This window comes from Chrysochloris asiatica, unplaced genomic scaffold, assembly GCF_000296735.1.
Source record: "Chrysochloris asiatica unplaced genomic scaffold, ChrAsi1.0 scaffold00118, whole genome shotgun sequence".
NCBI lineage: Eukaryota > Metazoa > Chordata > Mammalia > Afrosoricida > Chrysochloridae > Chrysochloris > Chrysochloris asiatica.
The window spans coordinates 1275967-1301271 of record NW_006408636.1 but is presented as its reverse complement, the minus strand read 5'-3'; the positions used below and the strand labels follow the sequence as shown (position 1 = coordinate 1301271).

Sequence of the window (25305 nt, the reverse complement as noted above, 5' to 3'; positions counted from 1 at the left end):
GATGTGTCTGTCCCTATTCTGTGCTCTACAATCACCTCCCTCCATCTCCCCTAACCCCACCCCCATTCAAACCCCACAGGTAACCAACAAATAATATTTTTTTTTCATTTTGGTATTGGTATCTTTTCTTAAGCTTTTACAATAATGGTCTTTTTTGTTCTTTTGTGACTGACAAATTTCACTCAGCTAATGTCCTCAAGTTTCATCCATGTTATGTGGTGGCTTGCAGCTTCCTTGTTATTCTTCAAGGTAGCATTAATATTCCATTGTGTGTATGTACCAAAGTTTGTTTATCCATTCTTCCATACATGGGCACTTAGGCTGTCTCCATCTTTTTGCTCTTGTGAATAGTGCTGCTATGAATATTGGTGTGCATATGTCTACTTGTGTTATGGCTCATGTTTCTTGTGGATATATTCTAAGTAGAGAAATTGCTGGATCATATGGTATTTCTACTTCCAACTTTTTGAGGAAGCGCCCTACTGTTTTCCAGAGTGGTTGGACCATTTTGCATTCCCACCAGCAATGTAGGAGGGTCCCAGTCTCTCCACATCTTTGCCAGCATTTATTGTCCTCTTCATTTTTGAACTTCACTGTTATTGCTGGTGTGAGATGATATCTCATTGTTCTTTTGGTTTACATGTCTCCAATGTGGCACTGTGGGTTAATGCACCAGACTGCAAAGGCCGGTGGTTCAAGCTCACCAGCTACTCCTCGGAAACCCTATACAGGGTTACTATGGGTCGGCACCAACTCGACGGCACTCACAACAACAACAATGGCTAATTATCATGAACATTTCTTCATATGTTAGTTCGTTGCCTGAATGTCTACTTTGCTGAAGAGATTGTTCATACCCTATGCCCATTTTTTAACTGTGTTATTTGTCTTTTTCTTATAGAGGTGTTGTAGTTTCCTACAGATTTTAGAAATTCGTCCCTTGTCTGATATGTCATTGCAAAATATTGTTTCCCATTCTGTGAGCTCTCTTTTTGCTCTTTTGGTGAAATCCTTTATTGCACATAAATTTCTAATTTTAGAATGTTACAACCATGTTTTTTGTCTTATTTTGTTTGTGTAATTTTTGCAATGTTTTCTAGTCTGTGTGTGCCCAGGATTAGAGCCCTTATATTTGTCCCTATTTTTTCATTGATGACCTTTATAATTCTGGGATTCACATTTAGGTGTTTAATCCATCTTGAGTTGTTCTTTGTATATGGCCTGAAGTAAAGGTCTTGTTTGAACCTTTTGCATATCGCTTTCCAGTTCTGCCAGCACCATATGATGAAGAGACTATGTCTTCCTCACTCAATGTACTTTGGCCCTTTGTCAAAGATCTGTTGGCTGTATATGGATGGATTAATTTCTGGATGCTCAATTCTGCTCCATTGATCTATGTATCTTTCATTGTACCAGGACTAGGCTGTGTTAACCACTGCAGTCATGTAGTAAATTTTGAAATCAGGGAGTGAGAGGACTCCAACTTTGTTCTTCTTCTTAAGCAGTGCTTTGCTTCTCTGGGGCCTCTTTCCTTTCCTTATAAAGTTTGTAATTGTTTTTTTTCCATCTCTCTAAAGAATGTCAATGGAATCTGGATTGGGATTACATTATATATGTAGATTGCTTTGGGCAGGGCAGTATTGATATTTTTAGAATGTTAAGTATTCTTATTCTGGAGCATGGTATATTTTCCCATTTTTGTAAGTCTCTTTTTGGATTCTTGTAGTAGTGTTTTGTAGTTTTCTTTGTATAGGTCCTTTGTTTCTCTGGTTACATTTATTCCTAAATATTTCATCCTTTTGATAGATATTGTAAATGGTATTGCTTTCCTAATTTCCTTTTCAGTGTTGTCATTATTAATATAGGGAAATCCAATTGATTTTTGTATGTTGATCTTGTACCCTGCTACTCTGCTGAAATTTCTAATGAGTTCAGTAGTTTTTTTGCTGAGTCTTTGGGGTTTTCTATGTATAGGATCCTATCATCTGGAAATAGAGTTTTACTTACTCTTTACCAATTTGGATGGCTTTAATTTTCCTATCTTGACATACAGCTCTGGCTAAGACTTACAAAACAATATTGAATAGGAATGGTGATAAAGGACATCCTTGTGTGGTACCTTAGCTGTTTGCAAGGGGAAGTCTTGCAGTTTCTCTCCATTAAGAGTGATGTTAGCTGTTTGTTTTGTATGTTGTTGTTGTTAGGTGTCATCAGGTCGGTACCAGCTCAGAGAGACTTTATGCACAGCAGAACGAAATACTGCCCAATCCGGGGCCAACCTCACTATCATTGCCACCCTCGAACCCATTGATACTGCCACTTTGCCAATCCATCTCACTGGGGGTCTTCCTCTTATTCTCTGACCCTCCACCTTACCAAACATGATATTCTTCTCCAGCGACTGGTCTCTCCTGACAATTTGTCTGAAGTACGAGAGACAAAGTTTGGCCATCCTGTCCTCCAAGGAGCACTCTGGCTGCACTTCCTCCAACACAGATCTGTTTGTTATTTTGGCAGCCCATAGCACTTTCAATATTATCCTCTAACACCATAACTCAAAAGCATCAATACGCCTACCGTCTTCTCTTGCATGCTTATGAGATTATTGAAATTACCATGGCTTGGGCCAAGTGCACCTTAGTCTTCAAGCTGATATCTCTGCTCTTCAACACTTTAAAAAAGTCTTATACAGCAGATTTCCCTAATGCAATATTTTGTTTGATTTCTTGACTGCTGTTCTATGAATGTTGATAATTGATCCAAGGAGAATGAAATCCTTGAAAACTTCATTTTTTTCTCAGTTGATAAGAATGTTGTTTATTGGTCCAGTGGTGAGGTTTTTGGTTTTCTTTACATTGAGATGCAATCCATACCGAAGGCTGTGCTCTTTGATCTTCATCAGTAAATGTTTTATGTCTTCTTCACTTTCAGCAAGTGAGGTTGTGTCATTTGCATATTGCAGGTTGTTAATGAGTCTTCCTCCAATCCTGATGTCATGTTTTTCTTCATATAACCCAGCTTCTCAGATTATTTGCTCAGCATACAGGTTGAGTAAGTATGGTGAAAGAATAAGACCCTGTTGCACACCTTTCTTAATTTTAAACCACTCACTGTTCCCATGTTTTATTCAAACAACTGCCTCTTGGTCCATGTACAGATTCCTCATGAGCACAATTAAGTGTTCAGGAATACTCATACTTCACAATGTTGCCCATAGGTTGTCATGATCCACACAATCAAAAGCCTTTGTGTAGTCAATAAAGCACAGGTTAACATCTTTGTGATACTCTCTGCTTCCAGCCAAGATCCACCGGACATCAGCAATGATATCCCTTGTTTCACGGCCTCTTCTGAATCCTGCTTGAACCTCTGGAAGTTCTCTGTATGCTTGTATACAAGTTCTCTTGTATACTTGTAGCCATTTCTTTATTACTTTTAGTAAAACTTTACTTGCATGGGATGTCAAAGACATCGTCCGATGATTTCCGCATTCCGTCGGGTCACCTCTCTTTGGAATGGGCACAAATAAGGGTCTCTTCCAATCAGTCGGCCAGATAGTTGTCTTCCAAATTTCTTGGCATAGATGAGTGAGAACCTTCTGTGCCGCCTCACTTTCTTGAAAGATTTCAATATTTATTCCATTGATTCCTGGTGCCTTGTTCTTTGCCAATTCTATGCATGTTCTTAATATTGCTGAATAATTTCCCTTCAATTCCTACATTGTTGATTGTTTTTATCAGGAATTTTGTCAAATGCTTTTTCTGCATCAATCGCTATGATCATGTGTGTCTTTCCTTTTTCTTATTTATATGGTGGATTACATTAATTGTTTTTCTGATGTTGAACCATCCTTGCATCCCTGGTATGGTCATGATCTATTATTTTTTTGATATATTGTTTAATTCTGTTGACTAGGATTTTGTTGATAATTTTTGTGTGTATGTTCATGAGGGATATTGGTCTATAATTTTCCTTCGTAGTGTTGTCCTTTCCTGGTTTTGGTATAAGGGTTATGCTTGCTTCATAGAATGTATTAGAGAGTTTTCCATTTTCTTCTATATTGTGGAATAATTTGAGTAGATTTGGTGACAGCTCTTCCCTGAATGCTTGGTAAAACTCACCAATGAAGCCATCTGGACCTGGACTATTTTTGGTTGGGAGATTTTGATGGCCTGGTCAATTTCTTCCTTTGTAATAGGTATGTTCAAGTTTTCTACTTCACTCTGTAAGTTTAGGTAGGTCGTGCTTTTCTAAAAATGTAACCATCTCCTCTAGGTTTTTAAATATATTGGAGTCCAACTCTTCATAATATTCTGTTATTATTATTTTTATTTCTATTGTGATGTCACCCATGTGATTTATTGTGCATGTCTTCTCCCTCTTTTCTTTTGTTAGGTTTGCTAATGGTTTGTCAATATATGAATTCTTTCAAAGAACCAACTTCTTGTTCTGTTGATTCTTTCTATAGTTTTTCTGTTTTCTATCTTGTTTATTTCTGCTCTAATCTTTAATACTGCCTTTCTTCTGTTAATTGTAGTGTTACTTTGCTGGTTTGTTTCTAATTGTTGGAGATGTTGTGTTAATGTACTGATTTTGGTTCTTCCTTCTTTTTGGATGTATGCATTTATTACAGTAAACTGTCTTCTCAGCACTACTTTTGCTGTTTCCCAAAGATTATGGTATGTCATGTATTCTTTCTCATTTATTTCTAGGAATTTTTTGAATTCGCGTTTTATTTCTTCTACTACCCAGTCTATTTCCAGCAGTGTATTATTTCAGTTTCCATGTATTTGATTTTATTTCCTTGGTTTTCCTGTTGTTGATTTCTAATTTGATAGCATTGTCGTCTGGGAAGAAGCTTTGCAGTACTTTGATATTTTAAAATTTATGGAGGCTTGTTTTATGGTCTAACACATGGTCTATTCTGGAGAATGTTCCCTGTGCACAGGAAAAGAATGTGTATTGTGCTGTGTTGGATTGAATGCTCCTACACATCTATGAGGTCCAGTTGTCTGATTGTGTTGTTTAGTTCTTTTGTATCTTTGTCAAGTTTCTTTCTGGTTGTTCTATCCATTTTCGAAAGTGGTGTATTAAGATTGCCCACAATTATTGTAGATTTGTCTGTCTTTCTTCAAATCTAGTAGAGTTTGCTTTATATTTTTTGAAGCCCTTTCATTGGGAGCATAGATATTTATTATGGTTATGTCATGTTGTCCAATTGTCCCTTTAATCATGAGAAAATGTCCACCTTGATCTATCATGCTGTTTTTTGCCTTGTAGTTTATTTTATCAGACATTAGTATTGTCACTCCTGCTCATTTTTTTATTGCAATTAGCTTAGTATATTTTTTCTATCCTTTGACTTTTAGTCTGTTTTTGTCTTTGTATGTAAGGTGTATCTCTTGAAGGCAGCATATTGAAGGATCTTGCTTTTATTTTTTTAATCCATTCTGCCACTCTCTGTCTCTTAACTGGTGCATTTAATCTGTTTACATTCAGTGTAATTATTGATATGTATGGATTAATTGCTGCCATTTATATTTGTTTGTTTGTTTTTTGTGGTGCTGCTGGTTTATTTGTTATGCATGTCATTCTGTGCTGAGTTCATGTTTTTTGTGTTCTTTCTTGTCAGTTTCCTCATAGTTTTAATGTTTCCATGTTCTTCTTGGATTTTCATTTTCTTGGTATGTTGTGAAGTATTATTTTTCTTTGAGTTTACCTTATATTCCATTAACTTTTCCCTCCATTTAATAGAGTCTATTTTATGCTGTAATCTACCTGATCTTTTCACCACCTGGATCTCTTTTCCTACCTGTTTACCTTCTTTCACAATGTAACTGTTTTGATCATAGACTGACCTCCCAGATCCTCTAAAACTGTTCGTATAATGTTGTTCTGTTCTTGACTCTTCCATATGTCAGTTGAGTTCTGGGTGGTGCTGTCATGTATGCAACAAGCTCTGTTTGTTGTTTGTTCTTTTTGGGTCTCAGTCCACAGAACTCTCTTTAGGATGCTTTGTAGTGCAGGGTTGGCTTTGGCAAAATCTGTTAGCATCTGTTTATCGTGGAATGTTTTGATTACACTGTCGTATTTGATTGATAGCTTTGCTGGGTTTTTTAGCTGGTAATTTTTTTTTTTTTTCTTTTAGGTTTTATATATGTCTCCCCATTGTCTTCTTGTTTGCATGGTTTCTGTTGTGAGATCCAAGTTTAATCTGACTTGCTTGCATTTGTATTTGTATTTGCTTTTTCCCTTGCTGCTTTCAGGATTGTCTCCTTATCTTTGGTTTTGGAGAGCTTGATTTTGATATGTCTTGGTGATTTTCTTTGGTGGGGGGGTTCTATCTTTCCTGGGGTTTGTTAAGCTTCTTGAATGTTTATCTTTTCACTTTTCAGGATTTTGGGAAATTTTCTTCCAGAAGCTCTTCAACTATCTTCTCTGTGGACTTGTGTGATTCTTCCTCTTCTAGAATGTGATAATTCTTAAGTCCAACATGAATCTTAGACCTTCTTCAGAATTTTTTATCATTTAATCTGCTGGCTGTTTTATTGTTGTAATATTGAGAGATTTGTCTTCCAGTTCACTAGTTCTGGCTTCCAGCTCTTCAATTCTACCCCTTTGCCTTTTCAGTGGGTTGTTCATTTCTGATATTCTATTATTAATCATTTGAACCTCTTTCTGTAGGTTTTGGATTATTGCCAATGCTATATCTATCTTATTTGATTATTCCTTTAGTGTTTTCCTGACTTCTTCCTTATTTTTTTCAAGTCCATTGTAAAGTGTTTTGATACATTTTATAATCATTTTTTGGAATTCTTTCTCAGGAATTTCCAAAGCCTGCCCTCCTTCCAGTATGGAGTGTAGGTCTACCTCTCTAGGTCATTTGTCTCAGTCACTTTATCTTGTTTCTGCACATATGCTGATATGGTCATCTGTTTCTGTTTCTTGGGCATATTCAGCAGTTAGCTGTGTCCTTAATAGTTAAATGGGTGTGTGTTTTATGCTTTCTCTTTGTCTCCAGGTAGATGTGATCAGGAAATGGGATTCCCTTTTCACTCTTCTTATTACTTGACTCAGAGTAATTGTTGCAGGTGTTGTCTGCCTACTTGGTAGGCAGTTGGTATTGGTTCTTGCTTGGATATTTGGATTTTATAAGGTGTGATTGTAGCTTGGTTATATGACAGCATTACTCTTCTTGTATAATATAGGGAGAGAAAGAGCCCACTAAAAGTAAAGTGGGTACCAAAAAAACAAAACAGCAACAGCAAATAAAGACAGATTGATATTGTAGTCTATAATCTCAGAAAATAGAGAAGAGAGAGAGCGAAAAAAATCTGTAGCCTAATATGATTATGACTTTAATATCTTCTTTCAGCTTCTTGCCTTCAAGGCCGCCTGATAAATTTCAAGATGCCACTGTTGGTTGCTATGATATAACTCAGGATTGAATTTTCGGCCAGTTTCATTTTTAGTCTGTCTCCTGCTCCACAACTCCCTTCTGTCATTTTAAAAATAATGATAAACAGTTTAGGGCTGGCTGTGGCCGTTTTGCGCTGCCATTTGGTTTTAAGTGGGAACTATCCCTTTAAATTTTGAGGAGATCTGTGCGCATGAATAGTAGAATCCTCCATGGGTGGGGGGAGGGGGTTTCCACTCACTCAGGCACCCCCTCCAGTCACCAGAATGGAGGTGTGCAGACAGCGAGAGACCAATTAACAGATACAAAATAAAGAAATAAAGCATGTCCACATCTTTATCTCCGAGGTTCTATCAGGTGTCTGTCTGTGTTGGTTCTGATCATTTCCTGGCTGGGTCATGTTCAAGATGGCTGCTCTGAGCCGCTGAGCCTGGCAGATTTAAAAGTACAGGATTTCTTGCTTCTGCTACAAATTCCACTGGCTATAGGCCTTCACACTTTTAAAATATTACTTTATATGTGGTTCAGAGTTCTGGAACTGTCCTCTGAATCTGCTTTATCCAGTATTCTGTGTTATTGCTGACAGAGATCTTCACTGTACTTCTACCCTATCTGCCATCAAGCCCTGCCTTTTCTACAAAAGTTTGTTGACAGATGGAAAATTATATTGAAAAGCAAGGAGATTCATATTGAAAATTATTTATTCATCTTTTCAAAAGGTTGATTAAAATAAGTTCTACATCCAGAGTGCAGGTAATTTTTTATTCACCTTCATATATGAATATAATGTATGTGAATGCAATGAATATAACACAAAATAATTTATGTATCCAACAATAAAAGCATGATAAAAAATCAGAATACTGTGTTCATAGTCCTGGTGTGGAGCTATAGGGTAAGTACTGGACTGCTAACTGCAAGATTGCCAGTTCAAATCCACCATTCACTCCTTGGTAACCTTTTAGCACTTAACAGCAACAACAAATAGGGCTATATGACTATGTTTCTACAAATTACATGCATGAGTGCAAGACCTAAAGAAAATGAAGAAATATTTCAGTCAGTTGTATTATGGTTGTGAGCTAAGAAATGCCATCAGTGGAAAGTTTAAAACTTGCAACTCAAAAGATTAGATAGGAAATTTAGGGGTAGTGAGTTTATGCTAGTGGGGGAAGTACATCTCAGAAAAGGAAGGTGAGAATGGTTGCACAACTCAAAGAATATAATAAATGTTACTGAGTTGCGCATGCAGAAATGGTTGAATCGGTATATTTATGCTCCATGATGAAATTTGACATGTCTAAACTCTGACAGCATAGTAGATTAAGAGCTGGACTGCTAACCTCAAGGTCAGCAATGCAAATCTACCAGTGGCTCCATGGGAAAAAGAGGAGGCTTTCTGCTTCCATAAATATTTACAATCTCAGAAACAGTGTACAGGGTACCTATGAGTCAGAATAGACTCAGTGGCACACAACCACTACCACCAAGCTTGAAAGAGTACTAGTGTGATGCTGTAGGACAAGCACTGGACTTCTAACTTCAAGGCTGGTGAATCAAACCCACCAGCCACTCCTGGAAACTCTTTACAGGGTCGTTGTGAGTCAGAATTGACTCAACGGCAATTAACAATGACAAGCTTGAAGGATAAAACTTACAAGTAACAATGCACTCCAGAGATTTCCAGAGTGTTTCAAATACTGCCATGGTTTCAGCAATATGGCACTTCCACTAAGGTCTGCTGGTGGAGAAAAACGTACATACTGAAAGAAAAAGAAGGAAGTGTTTTTTTTGTTTTTGTTTTTGTTTTTTATAAGGTATCCATGAAGTGCAGAGGAAGTACAGGAGAGGTTGGGTGGCTTAGTGCTGAGGAAATACAGGAGAAGTTGAGTGGTTTTCAGTGGGGTGGAAGCTTCATGGAGAAGGAAGCATTTGAATGGTCCCTTGATGTAAGGTAGGGTTTTGAGACATGATAAGAAAAAACAAAAAACAAATAAACCAAAAAAACAACACTTGAGGCAGTGGGAAGATCCCAAATAAAGGCAAAGAGGGGAAGAACTGGGGACATGCACCATGATAAAGGAATAATTATCTATGTTGCAGCACAGCTCCCTGAAATATTATGTTATCAATGGGTGGGGCATAAATACTGACTATTCATTTTGCGCCAGGTTGCAAAGCCATTTGAACTGCAAGGTTGGTGGTTCAAGCTCACCAGCTGCTCCTTGGAAACCCTATATAGGGTTGTTGTGGGTCAAAACCGACTCAAAGGCACTTAGCAACAACAACAACAACATTCATTTTAGAGATGAAATAAAAATTGAAAAATATACAACAAAATTGTAATAAAATGAGATAACGCTGATTCTTTTGGACCTTGATTTAAATGATTTGATTGCTGCATAATCTCTTTGCCCATTTGTACTTATCTTTCATAACACTTATTACAGCATTACTCAATTTTTGTTTCCACACTGATATCTCCCACTAAACTTTGACGGCATTGAGTGAACTGTGTCATGCATCAGTACGTTTCCAGGATCAAGCAGAAAGTGTGGCAGATATATTTGCCTCACTATGTGCTTATTTATCACTTCCACTATACTGAGAGTGTTTTATTCATCTCCATTTTTCTATCATCCAGCACTAAGACTGGCATGTAATAGATTCTGGATGTTTGTTTAACTAAGATGAATTAGTTTCCTGTCTGTTCTCTCAATCTTCTGTATGTGTCTCAGTTTCTTCATTTAAAAAATAAGGATATTATGACTATCTACTATTTTTAGAGTTATTGTGAAAATTAAGGAAACGCTGGTGTAATGCCTAACGTATAGAAAATACCAGGTAAATGTTAGCTGCTATGATTATTATCATCATCATTGTTGTTTGTTGTTGAGGCTTGCAGACCTGCTAGTGGAGATGAGAACCACAGGCTCTGTTAACCTTGTTCAAGGTTAGCCCTTGAGGGTGGAAATGCTGATCCTGCATTTATATACTTTGTACAGTGTTAAAGATGCAGCTAGACTTGGGTGAATTTCCCCAGACACGAAGCTCCTGAGGGCAGGGCTAGCTCACACTCATTTCTGGTCTGAATAGGACCTGACACAATACATTGTTGTTGTTAAGGGTCATAGAGTCATTCCCACTCACAGTGGATATCCCTGCATTCAGGATACCTTCTGTGTTTACCAAAGATTAGACCGGTGGTTTTCAATCTTCTCAGGGTTACCTTACTTCTGAAAATCAAATGAAAGCCATGAAACCTTCCTTAAAAATGATTCACATTTGTGTATATGCATAAACACTTTCAAGAATGCTCATACTACAAAATGTGTTATAGAGTCTTCCCACCATATATTGCTATTAGTATTAATGCTAAACCCATTCTTTTTATCTGGGAAGACCAACATTTACAGAAGATAGTCTCATAGGATACAGTGGAATGAGACTAAATATTTTCTAGGAATCAACTTCTCTGTCAAATGCTTAACATGCTGCTTCACATAATTCTTGGTGGTTCTAAGGTAAAAATTGTTGACTGGGTTGTGAGTCAGGAGAGCTCCTCAAATCACAAACAAGATTCTGACACTGTTCCTCTCCACTGCTCTTTCTTATTTTTCTAGCCACAATACGTCCATTGGACCTTGGGAAAGTATCCGAGGTTAAGTCAAAAGTATTGCTACCAGGGTTCCAGTTCATACATGCACAGGTTTATTTCAAATAAAACATGTTTAAACATATCTCTGCAATCACAGGATGGGTGCAGACAAGTTCTGTCAGTAATGAATTTGTCTTAGTCTCATTAAAGAATCTTCAAAAAAAGATTCGGTCAAAAATGTGATTTCTGAGAAGACTTGCTAGATCAAGGCAGAGATGTCAGCTCTGAAGGATGCGACAATGGTTTTTGGGGGATCCAAAAATAATAATAATTCTAGTAGGTTTTCTCAAACACACAGGACAACCAAGGGAGCTTATTATGAAGAAGTTTTAAGAAAACTGAAAACTGCGTAGGTGAGAAAAAGGCCAGGAAAGTTGTTTCAAGGAAATTGTCCTTCTCAACAAGGCACCTGCTCATTCTTTGAAGATAGTAAGGGCTGTCCTATGATAATTTTTTTTGGAAACTTTACCCCACTCATCCCACAGCCCTGATATTGCACATTTAGGAGTTTTTGTTCCCCAAACAAACAAACAAAAAAACATTTTAAATGAACACAGTTTGAGTCACTTGAATATGCCAAAACTGTGGTTTTGATGTGCTGTTCTTGTTAGCTGCCATTGAGTCAGTTGCAACGCATAATGACCCAATGTACAGCCAAACATAACAGTTCCCTGTCCTGCGCCATCCACAAAATTGCTGCTATGCTACCCATTATTGCTACCATGGAGCCGATCCATCTCGTTGGGTGTCTTCCTCTTTTTCGCTGACCCTCCACTTTACCAAGCATGATGTCCTTCTCCAGGGACTGATCCCTCCTGATACTATACCTAATGTATGAGAGACTAAGTCTCATCATCATTATGGCTTCTAAGGAGCATTCTGGCTGTACACCCTCTGTCTCAGGTGGTTTGGAATTCTAAATGAAGATTGAATATGGTGGAACTTCAATCACTGAAGAACTTAAAAATAACCCAGGATTACAATCACTATACTATAAGCTCTTTGAAGGAGGTTTGTATCTTGAGTATGTGAACCCAATAATACACTCTGTAAATGTGTGCTGGCTGAATGCATGAATAGATTATTAACAGTGCTGTGTGTATGAGTTGTTCAGTAAGGTGTAAGCAAAAATCTAGCCAGGACGTGCAATAATTCCATTGAGATGTCTCATTAGCCACAGTACAAAGTAGAAGAAAAGAGACTGAAAATTCTAATCCTTATCCCTTTTTAAAAGTCATGCATTTTTCCTACAAAATTCATATAACTTTTTGGAATGTTGAGAGCAGTTGCCTAGTTGCAAAGGGAAAGGGAATAATAGATTACAGAAGTATGCACACATTGCTATTTTAACTGAAGAGACTGACTTTTGGAAATGTTGCTTCTCACAGTATGTTTATTACCATGGGGCTGGAGACCCAAGAAATAAGCAATGTATCCCTCCTTTGAAGAGTATCCTAACATTTACCTTGATAATAGTAGCCAATTTCAAAAATCTACTTACTACCCAGCAATCAGTAGTCAACAAGAGAATTTCATAAAAATTGAACAAGTAGAAGGTTATGGTTACAGTATGTGGATGGGCATAGAACAAATGATAAAGGACTGGGAAATCAGTAAGGCAAGGTAGAAGAAGACAGTGGAATTAAGGAATCTCAGAAGTGACAAAAAACATTTAACCACTGTAAATATTAATATGATGTTGCCAGTGCTATGGCAACTTCTTGTTAATCACTGCCTCCTCATAAAATGTACATGTTATAAATAAGCAGAGAAAGCAACTATGAAAATTCTTGGCATGGCTCCCAAATTGAACAATGTCAGAAATTTAGGTGAGCAGCAATTGCAAGAGTTGCAGAATCAAATTATTTAGTTTTTAATCCTGTGGTCTTCATATAACCCAGCTTCTTGGATTATTTGCTCAGCATACAGGTTGAATAAGTATGGTGAAAGAATACAACCCTAGGGAAAACTTTTCTTAGTTTTAGACAATTCAGTGAAGAAAAACTTGGCATCAGGATTGGAGGAAGACTCGTTAACATCTGCAATATGCAGATGATAAAACCTTGCATGCTGAAAGTGAAGAGGACTTAAAGTACTTACTGATGAAATCAAAGACCACAGCCTTCAGTATGGATTGCATCTCAATGTAAAGAAAACAAAAAACCTCACTACTGGACTAATAAACAACATTCTTATCAACAGAGAAAAGATTAAAGTTGTCAAGGATTTCATTCTTCTTGGATCAACTATCAACACTCACGAAAGAGCAGTCAAGAAATCAAATGACGTATTGCATTAGGCAAATCTGCACACAAGTTCTTTTTAAAGTGTTGAAGAGCAAAGATGTCAACTTGAGGACTAAGGTACACCTGACCCAAACCATGGTATTTTCAATAACCTCATATGCATTTGAAAGCTGGATGAATAAGAAAGACCATAGAAAAATTGATGCGTTCGACTTATGGTGTTGGAGGAGAATATTGAAATTGCCATGGGCTGCTTAAAGAACAAACAGATCTGTGTTGGGGAAAGTGCAGCCAGAGCACTCCTTGGAGGCCAGAATGGCCAAACTTCATCTCTCATGCATTGGCCATATTGTAAGGAGGGACCAGTTGCTGGAGATGGATATCATGTTTGGTAAACTAGAGGGTAGGAGACAAAGAGGAAGACCCCCAGTGATATGGATTGGTAAAGTGGCAGCATCAATGGACTCAAGTGTGGCAATAATTTTGAGGTTGGCCCAGGACCGTTCTTTTGTGCATAGGTTCGCTATGAGTCAGTATTAACTTGATGACACCTAACAACAACAAATCTTGTGGTCTAGTCTTGTTATAGAAAATCAGATTATGTTAGCAAATGTGTAGAGAGAGAAAATTATGGGAGCATATATTTGTTGTTGTTGTTGTTAGGTGCCATATCCAGTTAGGAGCATATATGGCAGCTCCATAACTGAGTTGGCTACCTGCACTCTACTTTTTGTGTGATAGGGATATTTCCATAAGATTTGATGCCAGATAGTCCCCCAAACCCTTCGTCTTCACTATCTAGAGTATATGTGGCATCCATCAAAATCTTATTTATACATATTTCATATGATTATCATACATGCATGGAGTCCTGATGTGGTGCCATAGGATAATCACCAGATGTCAAGGTCAGTTTGAATCACAAGGTTGGTGGTTCAAACTCACCAGCTGCTCCTTACAAACCCTATACAGGCTCAGTATGATTTGGATCCAACTCAACAGCACTTAAGAACAACAACAATTATACATAATTTAAAACAATATGTGAAATGTTTTCAATTCCTCCTCTGGGTATTGCAAATATAGTAGATCAATAGGAAAAAAGTATCATCTACTAGAATTTCTAGATTAATTTTTTCACCTGTTTAGTAAAAACACTCTCGATTGAAAGACCATCAATACAGGTATTCAAAGTAACCAAGATTCAGTACTATGAATTTACTTGGTATGGCTTTTCTATCAAAAGTAGGTGGGGTTATGCAAATAGGGTGCATAGGACTCTAAAGCTAGGATTGGTTAGCTTTGCCATCCTGATAGGTTAAAAGAAAAAAGAACTATGAGTGGAGCATGAAAGCCTTACCTGGAAAAGTACCAACAGCAGAAGCAGCAGCATGAAGAGACAGAGCAGTTTCAGGCTTCCCAACCAATGGACCAAGTAAAGCTGAGGGCCATTGGGCAAGAGGCTGGGTTGCAGAATGTGTCCAATGGGCATTTACAGATTGACTAAATGAATGCTTGCTGGAGCAGGGCAAAGGCCATGGGGCCACATGGCTGAGAGGTTGAAGGCAAAAGTGAGGTTCGCCTGCAGTATAGCAGAGAAGTGTTCCTGACTGTAGAACAGCTGCATCCTCAGTTGTTTCTTATCCTGAATTGTACCCTGTTCACTTCCCTAATAAACCCATAACCCCGAGTATTGTCTATGAGTTCTGTGTGATCGCTGCAACAGATTATTGAATCCAGATGTGAACCAGAGAATGCTGCTGGTGCCAGAATAGGTTAAAGAATGTTGTAGGGGGAGGTGTGTCTGAATCTCATAGGGATCGGCTTGAACTATTTTGAGTTTGATAATCCTTTCTCCTTGTGAAGTCATGCCGGGTTTTTTTTGCACAAAACACACAAACTTTGGCTAGACAACTCAGAAGCATTTTTTAAAATTAGATACTCTAGAGTTACTAACATATCAGAAGACAAGAAAGAGTAAACTTTATTATGCAGGTTTGTAAGCACAGGATCAGCCATCTGAAGCAGAGTTCAGCAAACTATAGCCTGTAAGTCAAATTCACTCAGGCTGCCATCTGTTTTTATATAGCAAAAGAGCCGAGTTTATACCTTCAATGCTTTTAAAAATTAAAAGAATAATAATATTAATGACATGTGAAAGCTATATGAAATTCCAACTTCCATGTCCATAAAGTTTTATTGAAACACAGTCATGCCTATTAGTTATGCATTGTCTGTGGCTGGTGGCACTGTGGGCTAAACACTGCACTGGTAATCTTCAAGGCTGATGGCTTACATCCATCAGCTGCTCCATGGGAGACAGATGAGCTATTTGCTCCTGTAAAGATTTATAATCTCAGAAGTCCTAAGGAGTTCTACTCTATCCTATAGGGTTACTATGATTTGGAAACAACTTGATGGCAGTGGGTTTTGGATAGTTGCTTTTATACTACAAAGGCAGAGATGAGTATTTGAAACTGGGATAATATGATTCACAAAGCCTGAAATATTTACTACCTGGTCCTTTTCAGAAAAAAAAAAAAAAAAAAAAAAAGTTTGCTGATCCATGATCTTGTGTGGCTCTGATATTTAAGAAAATCAGGAATAGATAATGATTAAGAGAAGTTTTGTAAAAAAAATCTCTAGGACTCAGTCACACAACTTATTGGCTAAAGAAACATGAATAAAGCTCCGATGAAGCTATAAACTGATCCTCATGACAGAGTTAATATGCTCCTGTGATAGCTAACTTGAAAAGGCAGGGAAAGAAGAGGATATTGACATGCACCAAAACTTTCTGCAAGACTTCAAACAGGAGGTAACACTCAATCCCACATGAGTTTAGGTGGGAAAGAGTAGATTTAAAGGACAAAAGAGTTCAATGAGGGTTTGTTTACATTTTTCCCTCAAAAAAACCTGGGGTGAAAGACAGAATCAAAACCATACTTTTATGAAATTTGCATAGGATACTAAGTTGGGACATATTGTAAACATCAGCAAGGATGGTACAATTCTTTAAATTCAGAATGTAAGTTATAGGCTCAGTTTTATGATGTCTACTAAAATGCACTCCATGTGTACAAAACAAATGGATACAAAATCTCACATTTTAACTTGACAGTGTCTGAAAAACAGTAAATTCTTGGGCACAAAATGTACATGTTAAGTTAATTAACCCTCTTTGAAACACGATGAAGTGGAATGTTGCCCAGCAGTGGTCACAAGTCTGGGAAAACTGAGAATACCACAGTCCTGGGTCTTAACCCAACCCCTCCACAGTGCCACCATTTGTCTGTCAGTTTATTGTAATGTGGTGGCTTGCATGTTGCTGTGATGCTGGCAGCTATGCCATTGGCATTTTAAATATCAGCAAGGTCACCCATGGTAAAAAGTGGAGCTTCCAGACAAAGACAGACCAGAAAAAGGAGAAGCAGACTACTTCTGAATGCTTGTTGTAGTTGTTGTTAAGTGCTGTAGAGTCCATTTTGATGCATAGTGACCCAGTAGAGGGATTCTGAGGAGTGGTTGTTGAGTTTGAACCTGAAAAATTATGGATAGAACAGAACATTGTCAGATATAGCGCTGGAATATGAGTTCCTCAGGTTGGGAGGCACTCAAAATACGACTGGGGAAGATCTATCACCTCAAAGTAGAGATGATCATAATAAATGAATGAAATAAAACTTTCTGTACATAGACCCAAAGGCAGTCGTTTGAGCAGAACAAGGGGATACTGAATGGTTTGACGTCAGGAAAAGGGTGTATCCTTTCACCATACTTGTTCAATCTGTATGCTGAGTAAAGAATCTGAGAAACTAGATTGTATGAAAAAGAACATGCCATCAGGGTTGGAGAAAGAATCATTAACAACTTTCAATATACAGATGATACAACCTTGCTTGCTGAAAACAAAGAGGACTTAAGATATTTACTGATGAAGATCAAAGACTATAGTAGTCACTGTGGATTGCACTTCAATAAAACAAAAATCCTCAACACTAGACCAATAAATGGAGATAAATGATACATGGAGAAAAAATGAAGTTGTTAAAGACTTCATTTTGCTTGGATCCATAATCAACATTCATGGAAGCAACAGGCATTAGGTAAATCTGCTGCACAAGACCTCTTTAAAGTGTTCAAGAGCAAAGATGTCAGTTTGAGGACTAAGATATGCTTGATCCAAGTCATGGTATTTTCAATTGCCTTATATGCATGTGAAAGCTGGAAAATGAATAAGGCAGAAGAATCTATGCATTTGAATTGTGGTTGAAGAAAATTATTGGAAGTACCAAGGACTGTTAAAACACACACATACACACACAAATCTGTGTTGGGGGAAGTGCAGCCAGAATGCCCCTTGGAAGCCAGGATGGCCAGACTTCATCTCTCATACTTTGGACATGTTATTAGAAAGGACCAATCCCTGGAGAAGGACAGCATGTTTGGTAAAGTGGAGGGTCAGCGAAAAACAGGAAGACCTCCACCAAGATGAATTAACAAACTGTCTGCAGCAATAAGCTCAAATGTAACAACTCTCAGAATGGCAAAAGACCAGGCAGTGGTTCCTTCTGCTGTTCATAGGCTCATTGTGAGTTGGAACTGATTTGATGGCACCTAACAATCCCAACAAGAACACCCATAGTACACTTTGTCGTCTGTTTCTATTTTCTTCTGAAGTTTGATTTTAAGAGCATCAGAGCTGGAATTTACCATCTGCTATGGTCCTGGTGTGGTGCTGTGGGTTAATATGCCAGACTGCATAGTCATTTGAACTGCAAGGTAGGCGGTTCAAGCTCACCAGCTGCTCCTTGGAAACCCTACACAGGGTTGCTATGGGTCAGAATAGATTCGACGGCACTTAACAACAATAACAACAACAATAGTGTTCTGGTGTGGTGCTGTGGGTTAATGCACCAGACTGCAAAACCATTTGAACTGCAAGGTCGGTGGTTCAAACTCACCAGCTGCTCTTTGGAAACTCTATACAGGGTTGGTATGGGTTGGAATCAACTCAATGGCACTTAACAACAACAACAACAAAATGAAAAACCAAAAGTACAACTAGATATAAAGGCATGTGTGTTCACTGAAATAATGGTGATGGATCTGTCATTTGTAGAATTGTAACAAAAAGTTTTAGCTGGGAAGGCATTTAAAACACATTTAGCTCAATCGGGTGAAACTGAGGATCAAAAAGGAAAAAAAATTCTTATCCAAGGTTATACATTTAAAATCTCTCTGAGTCATTATCCCTTTACTTTCACTCCCTGGCCTCTTAGATAGCAGCCAACCTACCTTCTCCATCCCCTTCTTGCCCACCCTACCAGCTTGCTTATTCTCTTAATGCTTGTTTCTAATTCACAGACTATTCCCCCAAACATACACATACACAAACTTTCAATAAATTTCCATTACAATGATCTTAGTGATTTTATCCCCATGGCCTAATATCTCAAAACATCATTTTTGATACTTTGATTATCTCAAAAAATCAGTTCCCTTCCTTCTGGGATTCACTCTAACTCCAATCCCTCAGCATTAGTGACAGTAAGAAATGGTGAGGTTCTCTCCTTTTCCTCCTACTCTACAGGAAAACCTGGCCAGATTATAATCAGCTCTGTGCTGAGCTCAGTCCCAGTGACATCATTAAAGCCTAATGCTTTATGAACTACCAAAGCTAGAAATGGACTTCTGTCTGACGTGCCAGGCTTTTAAATCCTGTACCTGTGCCCAGTCCAGAGATTTCTGAAACCATGAATAAGTGATATTCAACACTCTGAATACTTAGTCTGAGTTAACTGATGACAAAAAAGACATGGGGGAAAAAAAAAGATTTGTACTTTTACTCTCACCAAGACAAGTGGTATTCTAAATTCCAACAAGGCAGATTCATAACCACCTTCAGAAAGACCATTTGGACAATAAAAGTATTTTGTAAAAATGATAAAAGTAAACAAATCAATAAACATTCTCAGCAGGTAGTAAGAAATGCCTCTGTCATCAAAATGGGATACGGATGACAGTAAAATCAAGCCACCCAGCTTTACAGATGAGAAGAGAAAGAAAGCACCAATAATTTTATCTTGTTTTCTTAAACCACTTCTTCTTTTCCTCAAAAGGTTGGGGACCAGAACCTAAAGTTTCCATTTTAAAGTAACCCAAGGAGCTCAGAGGTTTCCTCTCAACAGATTTTCAAGGAATCCATTACTGATTTTTCATATTTCAAGCAGTCAAGAGCATTTGGCCCCATGAGCTGACAGGCTTATTTTCTCAATGAAAATATTAATGAATTTCCCTGACTTAGGTGATCTGGAAATGTTGAGACATTGCTAGATTTCTAAGTGTTTTGTAAACTGGGTGAAATTGTTGTTGTTGTCAGGTGCCTTCAAGTCGGAACTGACTCATAGCGACCCCATGCACAGCAGAACGAAACAATGTCCGATCCTGGGCCAACCTCACTACAGCCGCCACACTCGATGCCATCAATGATGCCACCTGGCCAATCCATCTCATTGGGGGTCTTCCTCTTTTTCTCTGACCCTCCCTCTTACCCAGCATGAAATCCTTTTCCAGCAACTGTTTCCTCCTGGCAATATGTCCAAAGTATGAGAAACAAAGCTTAGCCATCCTGGCCTCCAAGGAGCCAGCAGGTAGTAAGATCTATTGGTTCTTTTGGGAGTCCATGACACTTTTAGTATTCTCCTCCAACATCACAATTCAAAGGCATCAATTCTTCTACGATATTCCTTATTCACTGTCCAGCTTTCACATCTACATGAGGTTATTGAAAATACCATGGCTTGGGTCAGGCGTACCTTAGTCCTCAAGGTGATATCTTTGCTCTTCAACACTTTAAAAGTTCTTGTGCAGCAGATTTGCCTAATGCAATATGTCATCTGATCTCTTGACTGCTACTTCCACGAATGTTGATAGTTGATCCAAGAAGAACGAAGTCCTTGACAACTTCAATCTTTTCTCCGTTGATAAGAATGTTGTTTATTGGTCCAGTGGTGAGGATTTTTGTTTTCCTGACATTGAGATGCAATCCATACTGAAGGCTGTGTTCCTTGAATTACTTTCCCTCAATTTCTTCTCTGTTCTCAAATAGCCCAGGATTCAGGTCATATAGCAGACTTTCATCCAGGCAGGCTCACCGGCTGCCGATTGGCCTGCCTCCTTCCTTTAAATTTAACTTATATAGAAAACTCCCATGTGGAATGTATGATAGTATAGCACAATCTTCCCTTTTACAACATGGTTGACAATTTCCACTGTTTAACAAAAACAACTTGGTGACCAAGATTTGTTAAACCCAGAAGCAGCATCAAGTATAATTCAATCTGTCTGTTGAATCTGCTTGCTCACTTGAACTCCTTTTTTCTATTTTGTATGTTGTTGTATTGTTGATAACTGCTATCGAGTCAGTTCCAACTCATAAAAACCCTTTATAGGGGTCTCTGAGGAATAGTTTGTGAGTTTAAACTGCGTCTTTGCAGTTCATTTTGACATTGAGGTCCTGCACTTATCTTACAGTACCACACCAGGATTCTATTTGATATGGCTGCCACTAATGTGTTTCCCATGCTTGCTGACATATTAGCTCTAGATAGGTGATATGCAGCATTCTCTGCTCTATAAACAGGGCTTGCTGGATGATGGAACATGGGAAATAGGCAGATTCTTACTGGAGAAGTTGGGGTGACATGAAGTCCTTAAAGTTGCTTCTCACTTCCTCTTTAGCAGCTATCCTCCCTTATGTACTCTTAAGGAAAGAAGGCACTACCCTTTGGGTCTTTCCAAACTGCCTAGTCTTTGGAATCTTGGACCTTATAAATGTTTAGCACAAACAGTGTAAATGGGTTACATGGGGGTCTGGGTGGGATAAACAGCATATTTTTAGTAAAACTAAATGTCAGCTGTCTCCTAGCTTCCTAAAGATGTTTTGGAGTCTAGAAGAAACCAAATTTTATTCTTCTGGGGTTTTTTTTTTTTTTTGGAATTCTTGCCAAAATGATTTTTAAAACATTACCATTCTTATTGCTTTCAATTGGGAGACCAGCTGAAGGGAACTCACTTGCTAACTATTTCCTGTAGGCCAAGAACTCTCTGGTGTTGTTACCATACCCTGCTGGGTGTCAGTACATTCTCGGTGAAAGGTTTGGCTTATAAATGTGTTCCATTTTAGGGTTCATGAACATTAATGTGTTGCTATTGTTGAGTTGGTTCCAATTAATAACAACCTTGTGTACAGTTTCTAAGGAGTGGCTGGTGGGTTTGAACCACTGTCCTTGCTGTTAACAGTTCAATGCTTATCTTACAGAACCGCACCAGGACTCCACAAGGCCCTTGTCCTTATATAAGGTGAGGTTATCTGTTTGGTTCTGACTTGGAAGTCCACACTTCCAGGCCATTAAGAGGGAAGGGAAAAGGTCTTGGCAGGAAGTACCTCCCTGTGGAAAGTAGGACAGGGGTGGATACTGGTGTTTAACATCTAATTCTGGTCCCAGATCAGAGTGCCTTTATTTAGAGAGCTGCTCACCAGCATTAATTTGAGAAGGGAGCCCTTTAGTGCAAGGGAGGTGAGAAGTAGATGAACAGAAGGCTTAAGTGCCGTTGAGTCAGTTCCAACCTGTAGCGACCCTGTATACGGTTTCTGAGGAGCAGCTGGTGAGCTTGAATGGCTGACCTTGGGGCTCAAACTGACCTGGAAGACCAGCATATTAGCCCACAATGCCACACAGATATGAACTGTTTTACTATTTTAAGATAAGTAAGTTTAAGAAGCCAAACATACTATGATACAAAACTTGAAGTTCTGGACCAATGATCAATCACTGAAGACAGGTCTCTGAAAAGGAAGGTAAAAGTGCTTCTTCACATTGGGTCCTTACCTATCCAGGAGCTATTCATCCAAAGAGGACCTAAGCATGCAGCAGCAGGAGGGAGCAGGTGCAGAGATTGATGGTCTGCTGAACAGTGAGAATACTTTCTTTCTGGGGCCGAGGCCAGGAAGCCTTTGCTAAGGAACAGTCTCCTATTTAGCACAGAGAATAAACTGGGGTTTCAGTTGGGGTTTCTCTCCACTTCCTACCTCTAATAACGACATTTTTTCCCCCATCACTAGGCAGCAGAGTTAAACACAAATAAGGAGGAAATTAAATCTTTTCAAATAATTAATTTCTCTTTCATTCCTAGGACTCACAGAGTCCCAAGCACCAGCTGGGACCATCTTCATTGCTTATAATCTCCCTGTGTTACCCAGGCAGCTGCAGCCAGAGCTAACAACTATAGAAACTTGCTCTTTAGGCTCTTGAAATGGCCCCATCAGTGACCCTGTCACTGAGATGATAAATTTTGGGTCTTGGAAGGTTAATCTCTCTCTCTAGAAGGTAGAAGAGAAAGGGAAATGAGTGTGACATATTTTTTACCTTCAGCAGCTCTCTTAAAGAAGACTTTGCAGCTTCCACAAGTGAGTGCTCCATAGTGACAGCCGGAAGCTTCGTCTCCGCAGATAAGGCAGGTCTTCTGAGGTGGAAAATAATAATCGATGGGCAGAACATGGTCTCTAGCAGTCTCCAAACTGGAAAAACACAAAATGCAGCACATGTCAGTGGGAAAAAAACAACAACAAAACAAAACAAAAAACAAAACTAGAGTCTGAGATCATCAAGAGTAAATTGCATGAAAAAACTATGATTATCCATTGTTCAAGAGTCAGTGTAAAGATGGATTTTCCTGACATTTCTCCGAGGAATGTTTGTAGAATTACCTGAAATCTGGACAGAGCCCTTTTGTACCCAATAGAAGGATTAAGGAAATTCCTTGGGATCAGTCTCATAGGCTATAAAGGCAACAAGTCTTAGGTTAAGGTTTTGACTTAAGGTGGTGGTAGGATAACATCTTTGGAGCAATTAAATGGTACTAACCCAACCTCATATCTTCCAACGGGAGACTAAGATCAAATCATATATTAGGAGCAATTTAACTCTTAGAAACTTAGTCTTACCGATAAAACGGGGATAATATCACAAACTCCACCAATCTTTTGTGAATGATAGTATAAATCACAGAATCATAATAGGCTGTTGGAATTAATATGTAAGTAAGGAATCAGGATTAGTATTATCACACCAGTCTTCTTTGGTCTTTGTCTTTATATTCTTGGTGGTGGTGGTAGTGGTTGTGTGCTGTCAAGTTGGTTCTGACTCATAGCAACCCTGTATAGGGTTTCCAAGGCTGTAAATCTTTACTGGAGCAGAAAGTCTCATCTTTCTCCCTCACAGTGGCTGGTAGATTCAAACTTCTGATTTTGTGATTAGCAGCGTAACTCATAACCCTGTTACCAGGGCTCCTTTATATTTTTAATAGTCTCTCTAAATCACCTGAACATTTAAAATCTGTTCTGTAACAAAGTGTAGCAATCCTTTACACCTGAGGTTCCTATTGAGAAATAATGCACAGTGATTATGGAAATATCTGATTACTGCCTCAGCACTTGAGCAATCAGAAGGCAGTTCCCTGGATTGGAATGGAGCTCCAGAGGTCACCTGGCCTAACTAATTGCATATCTCCAAGCAGATCTGTGTCTGAGTCCTTCCAGATGGATCTGACAAAAGAGTACCATAAAGGAAACCCAAAAACTTTCAAGGAAGGATAATTCTGAGTCACCCATAGTAATTCATTAAACTTTAAGTATATGGAACAAGGTTTTTATTATCTAAAAGTAAACTTTTATTTCCCCTATGTCCTAAGTCTAAATGCTAAACAATACTCATGTGAACTTTCAAACACAAGAATGCAACTGCTATATTTTATGATAATTTCTTCCTTATTAAGGAAGTAAGGAATGAAGGAAGGAAAGCTGGAGAGGGGTTAGAGAAGAGGAAGTTAGTTAATCTTAATGGTGTCTGTTCACAATTATGAGTGATTTTAGTATCTCAAAACAACTCTGTGAGGTAAGTTTATTTTCTCATTACTACATCTATTGTATGGAGTCCTGGTGTGGCTCTGTAGCTAAAGCATTGGCTTGAACTGCAAGGTCAGTGGTTCAAGCCCACCATCCACTCTTTGGAAACTCTATACAGGGTGGCTATGAGTTGGAACCAACTCAACAGCATTCAACAACAACAAAAACATATCTATTGTGCAAATGAATATAGTGAGATCTGAAAGGAGACCAGGATTGTCTAACTCCAAGTTCACCACTTTCTCCAACCCTATTGTCTTCTCAGAGTCCTGGTGTGGCACTGCATGCTAATGCGTCAGACTGCAAAGTCGTTTGAACTGCATGGTCAGTGGTTCAAGCTCACCAGCTGCTCCTTGGAAACCCTATATAGGGTTGCTATGGGTTGGAATCGACTGAACGGCACTTAACAAGAACAACAATTGTCTTCTCACTATTCATCTTTAATTTTAGGCCATGGTTTTTTGACTACTATGTTCAGCACAGCCATTAGAATCCAAAAAGGCATGAAAGGTTATCCTCCCCTCAACCCCAAGTGAAAAGCCCTGACAGGGCAAACATGAAGACAACTTTCATTAAGGCTATACTTGACAAGCATTTTAGTGCCTAAATAAAAATAATAGTCTTTATTCAAGTCCCAAGTATAAAAAAGAGCACGTAAAAAGTTCTGCTCATATGCAAACTCAGTGGCTAGCTATGATGACCTGTCTTTTCTCTATACAACACTTCCCTTTCCTACTCTAACTAGAAAGCTAGCCACATTCCAACCACAAAATCAATACTAGCAGAGTCACAAGTTACATAAGAAAGGAGATCACTTCCAATATACAAGTAGTCCAAATGCCAAGAACATAATTCCCTTGGCTAAAAAGTGTTCTCCACTCCCAATCTTGAAACAGGAGCTTTTTGCAAGAGTCTTTCCCATTTCATGACTTTTCTGACTTTCATAAGTAATACAAACAGTTCAAATAAAACCAGAAAGACATGTCTTTAAGCATTCTATAAGCCACATTATGTA

At 38.4% G+C, this 25305-nt stretch overlaps 1 protein-coding gene across 11 annotated transcripts in view; it reads right to left on the bottom strand.

The window, feature by feature from the left end:
* The window catches only part of LOC102815479 (androgen receptor-like), a 378724-nt gene that overhangs the window by 125710 nt on the left and 227709 nt on the right, over positions 1 to 25305 (bottom strand). For all 11 annotated transcript variants that reach the window (XM_006868490.1, XM_006868494.1, XM_006868495.1 and 8 more), the window contains one exon: positions 22753 to 22904. In XM_006868490.1, the coding sequence (XP_006868552.1) occupies positions 22753 to 22904 (152 nt within the window). The remainder of the gene's footprint in view (positions 1 to 22752; positions 22905 to 25305) is intronic.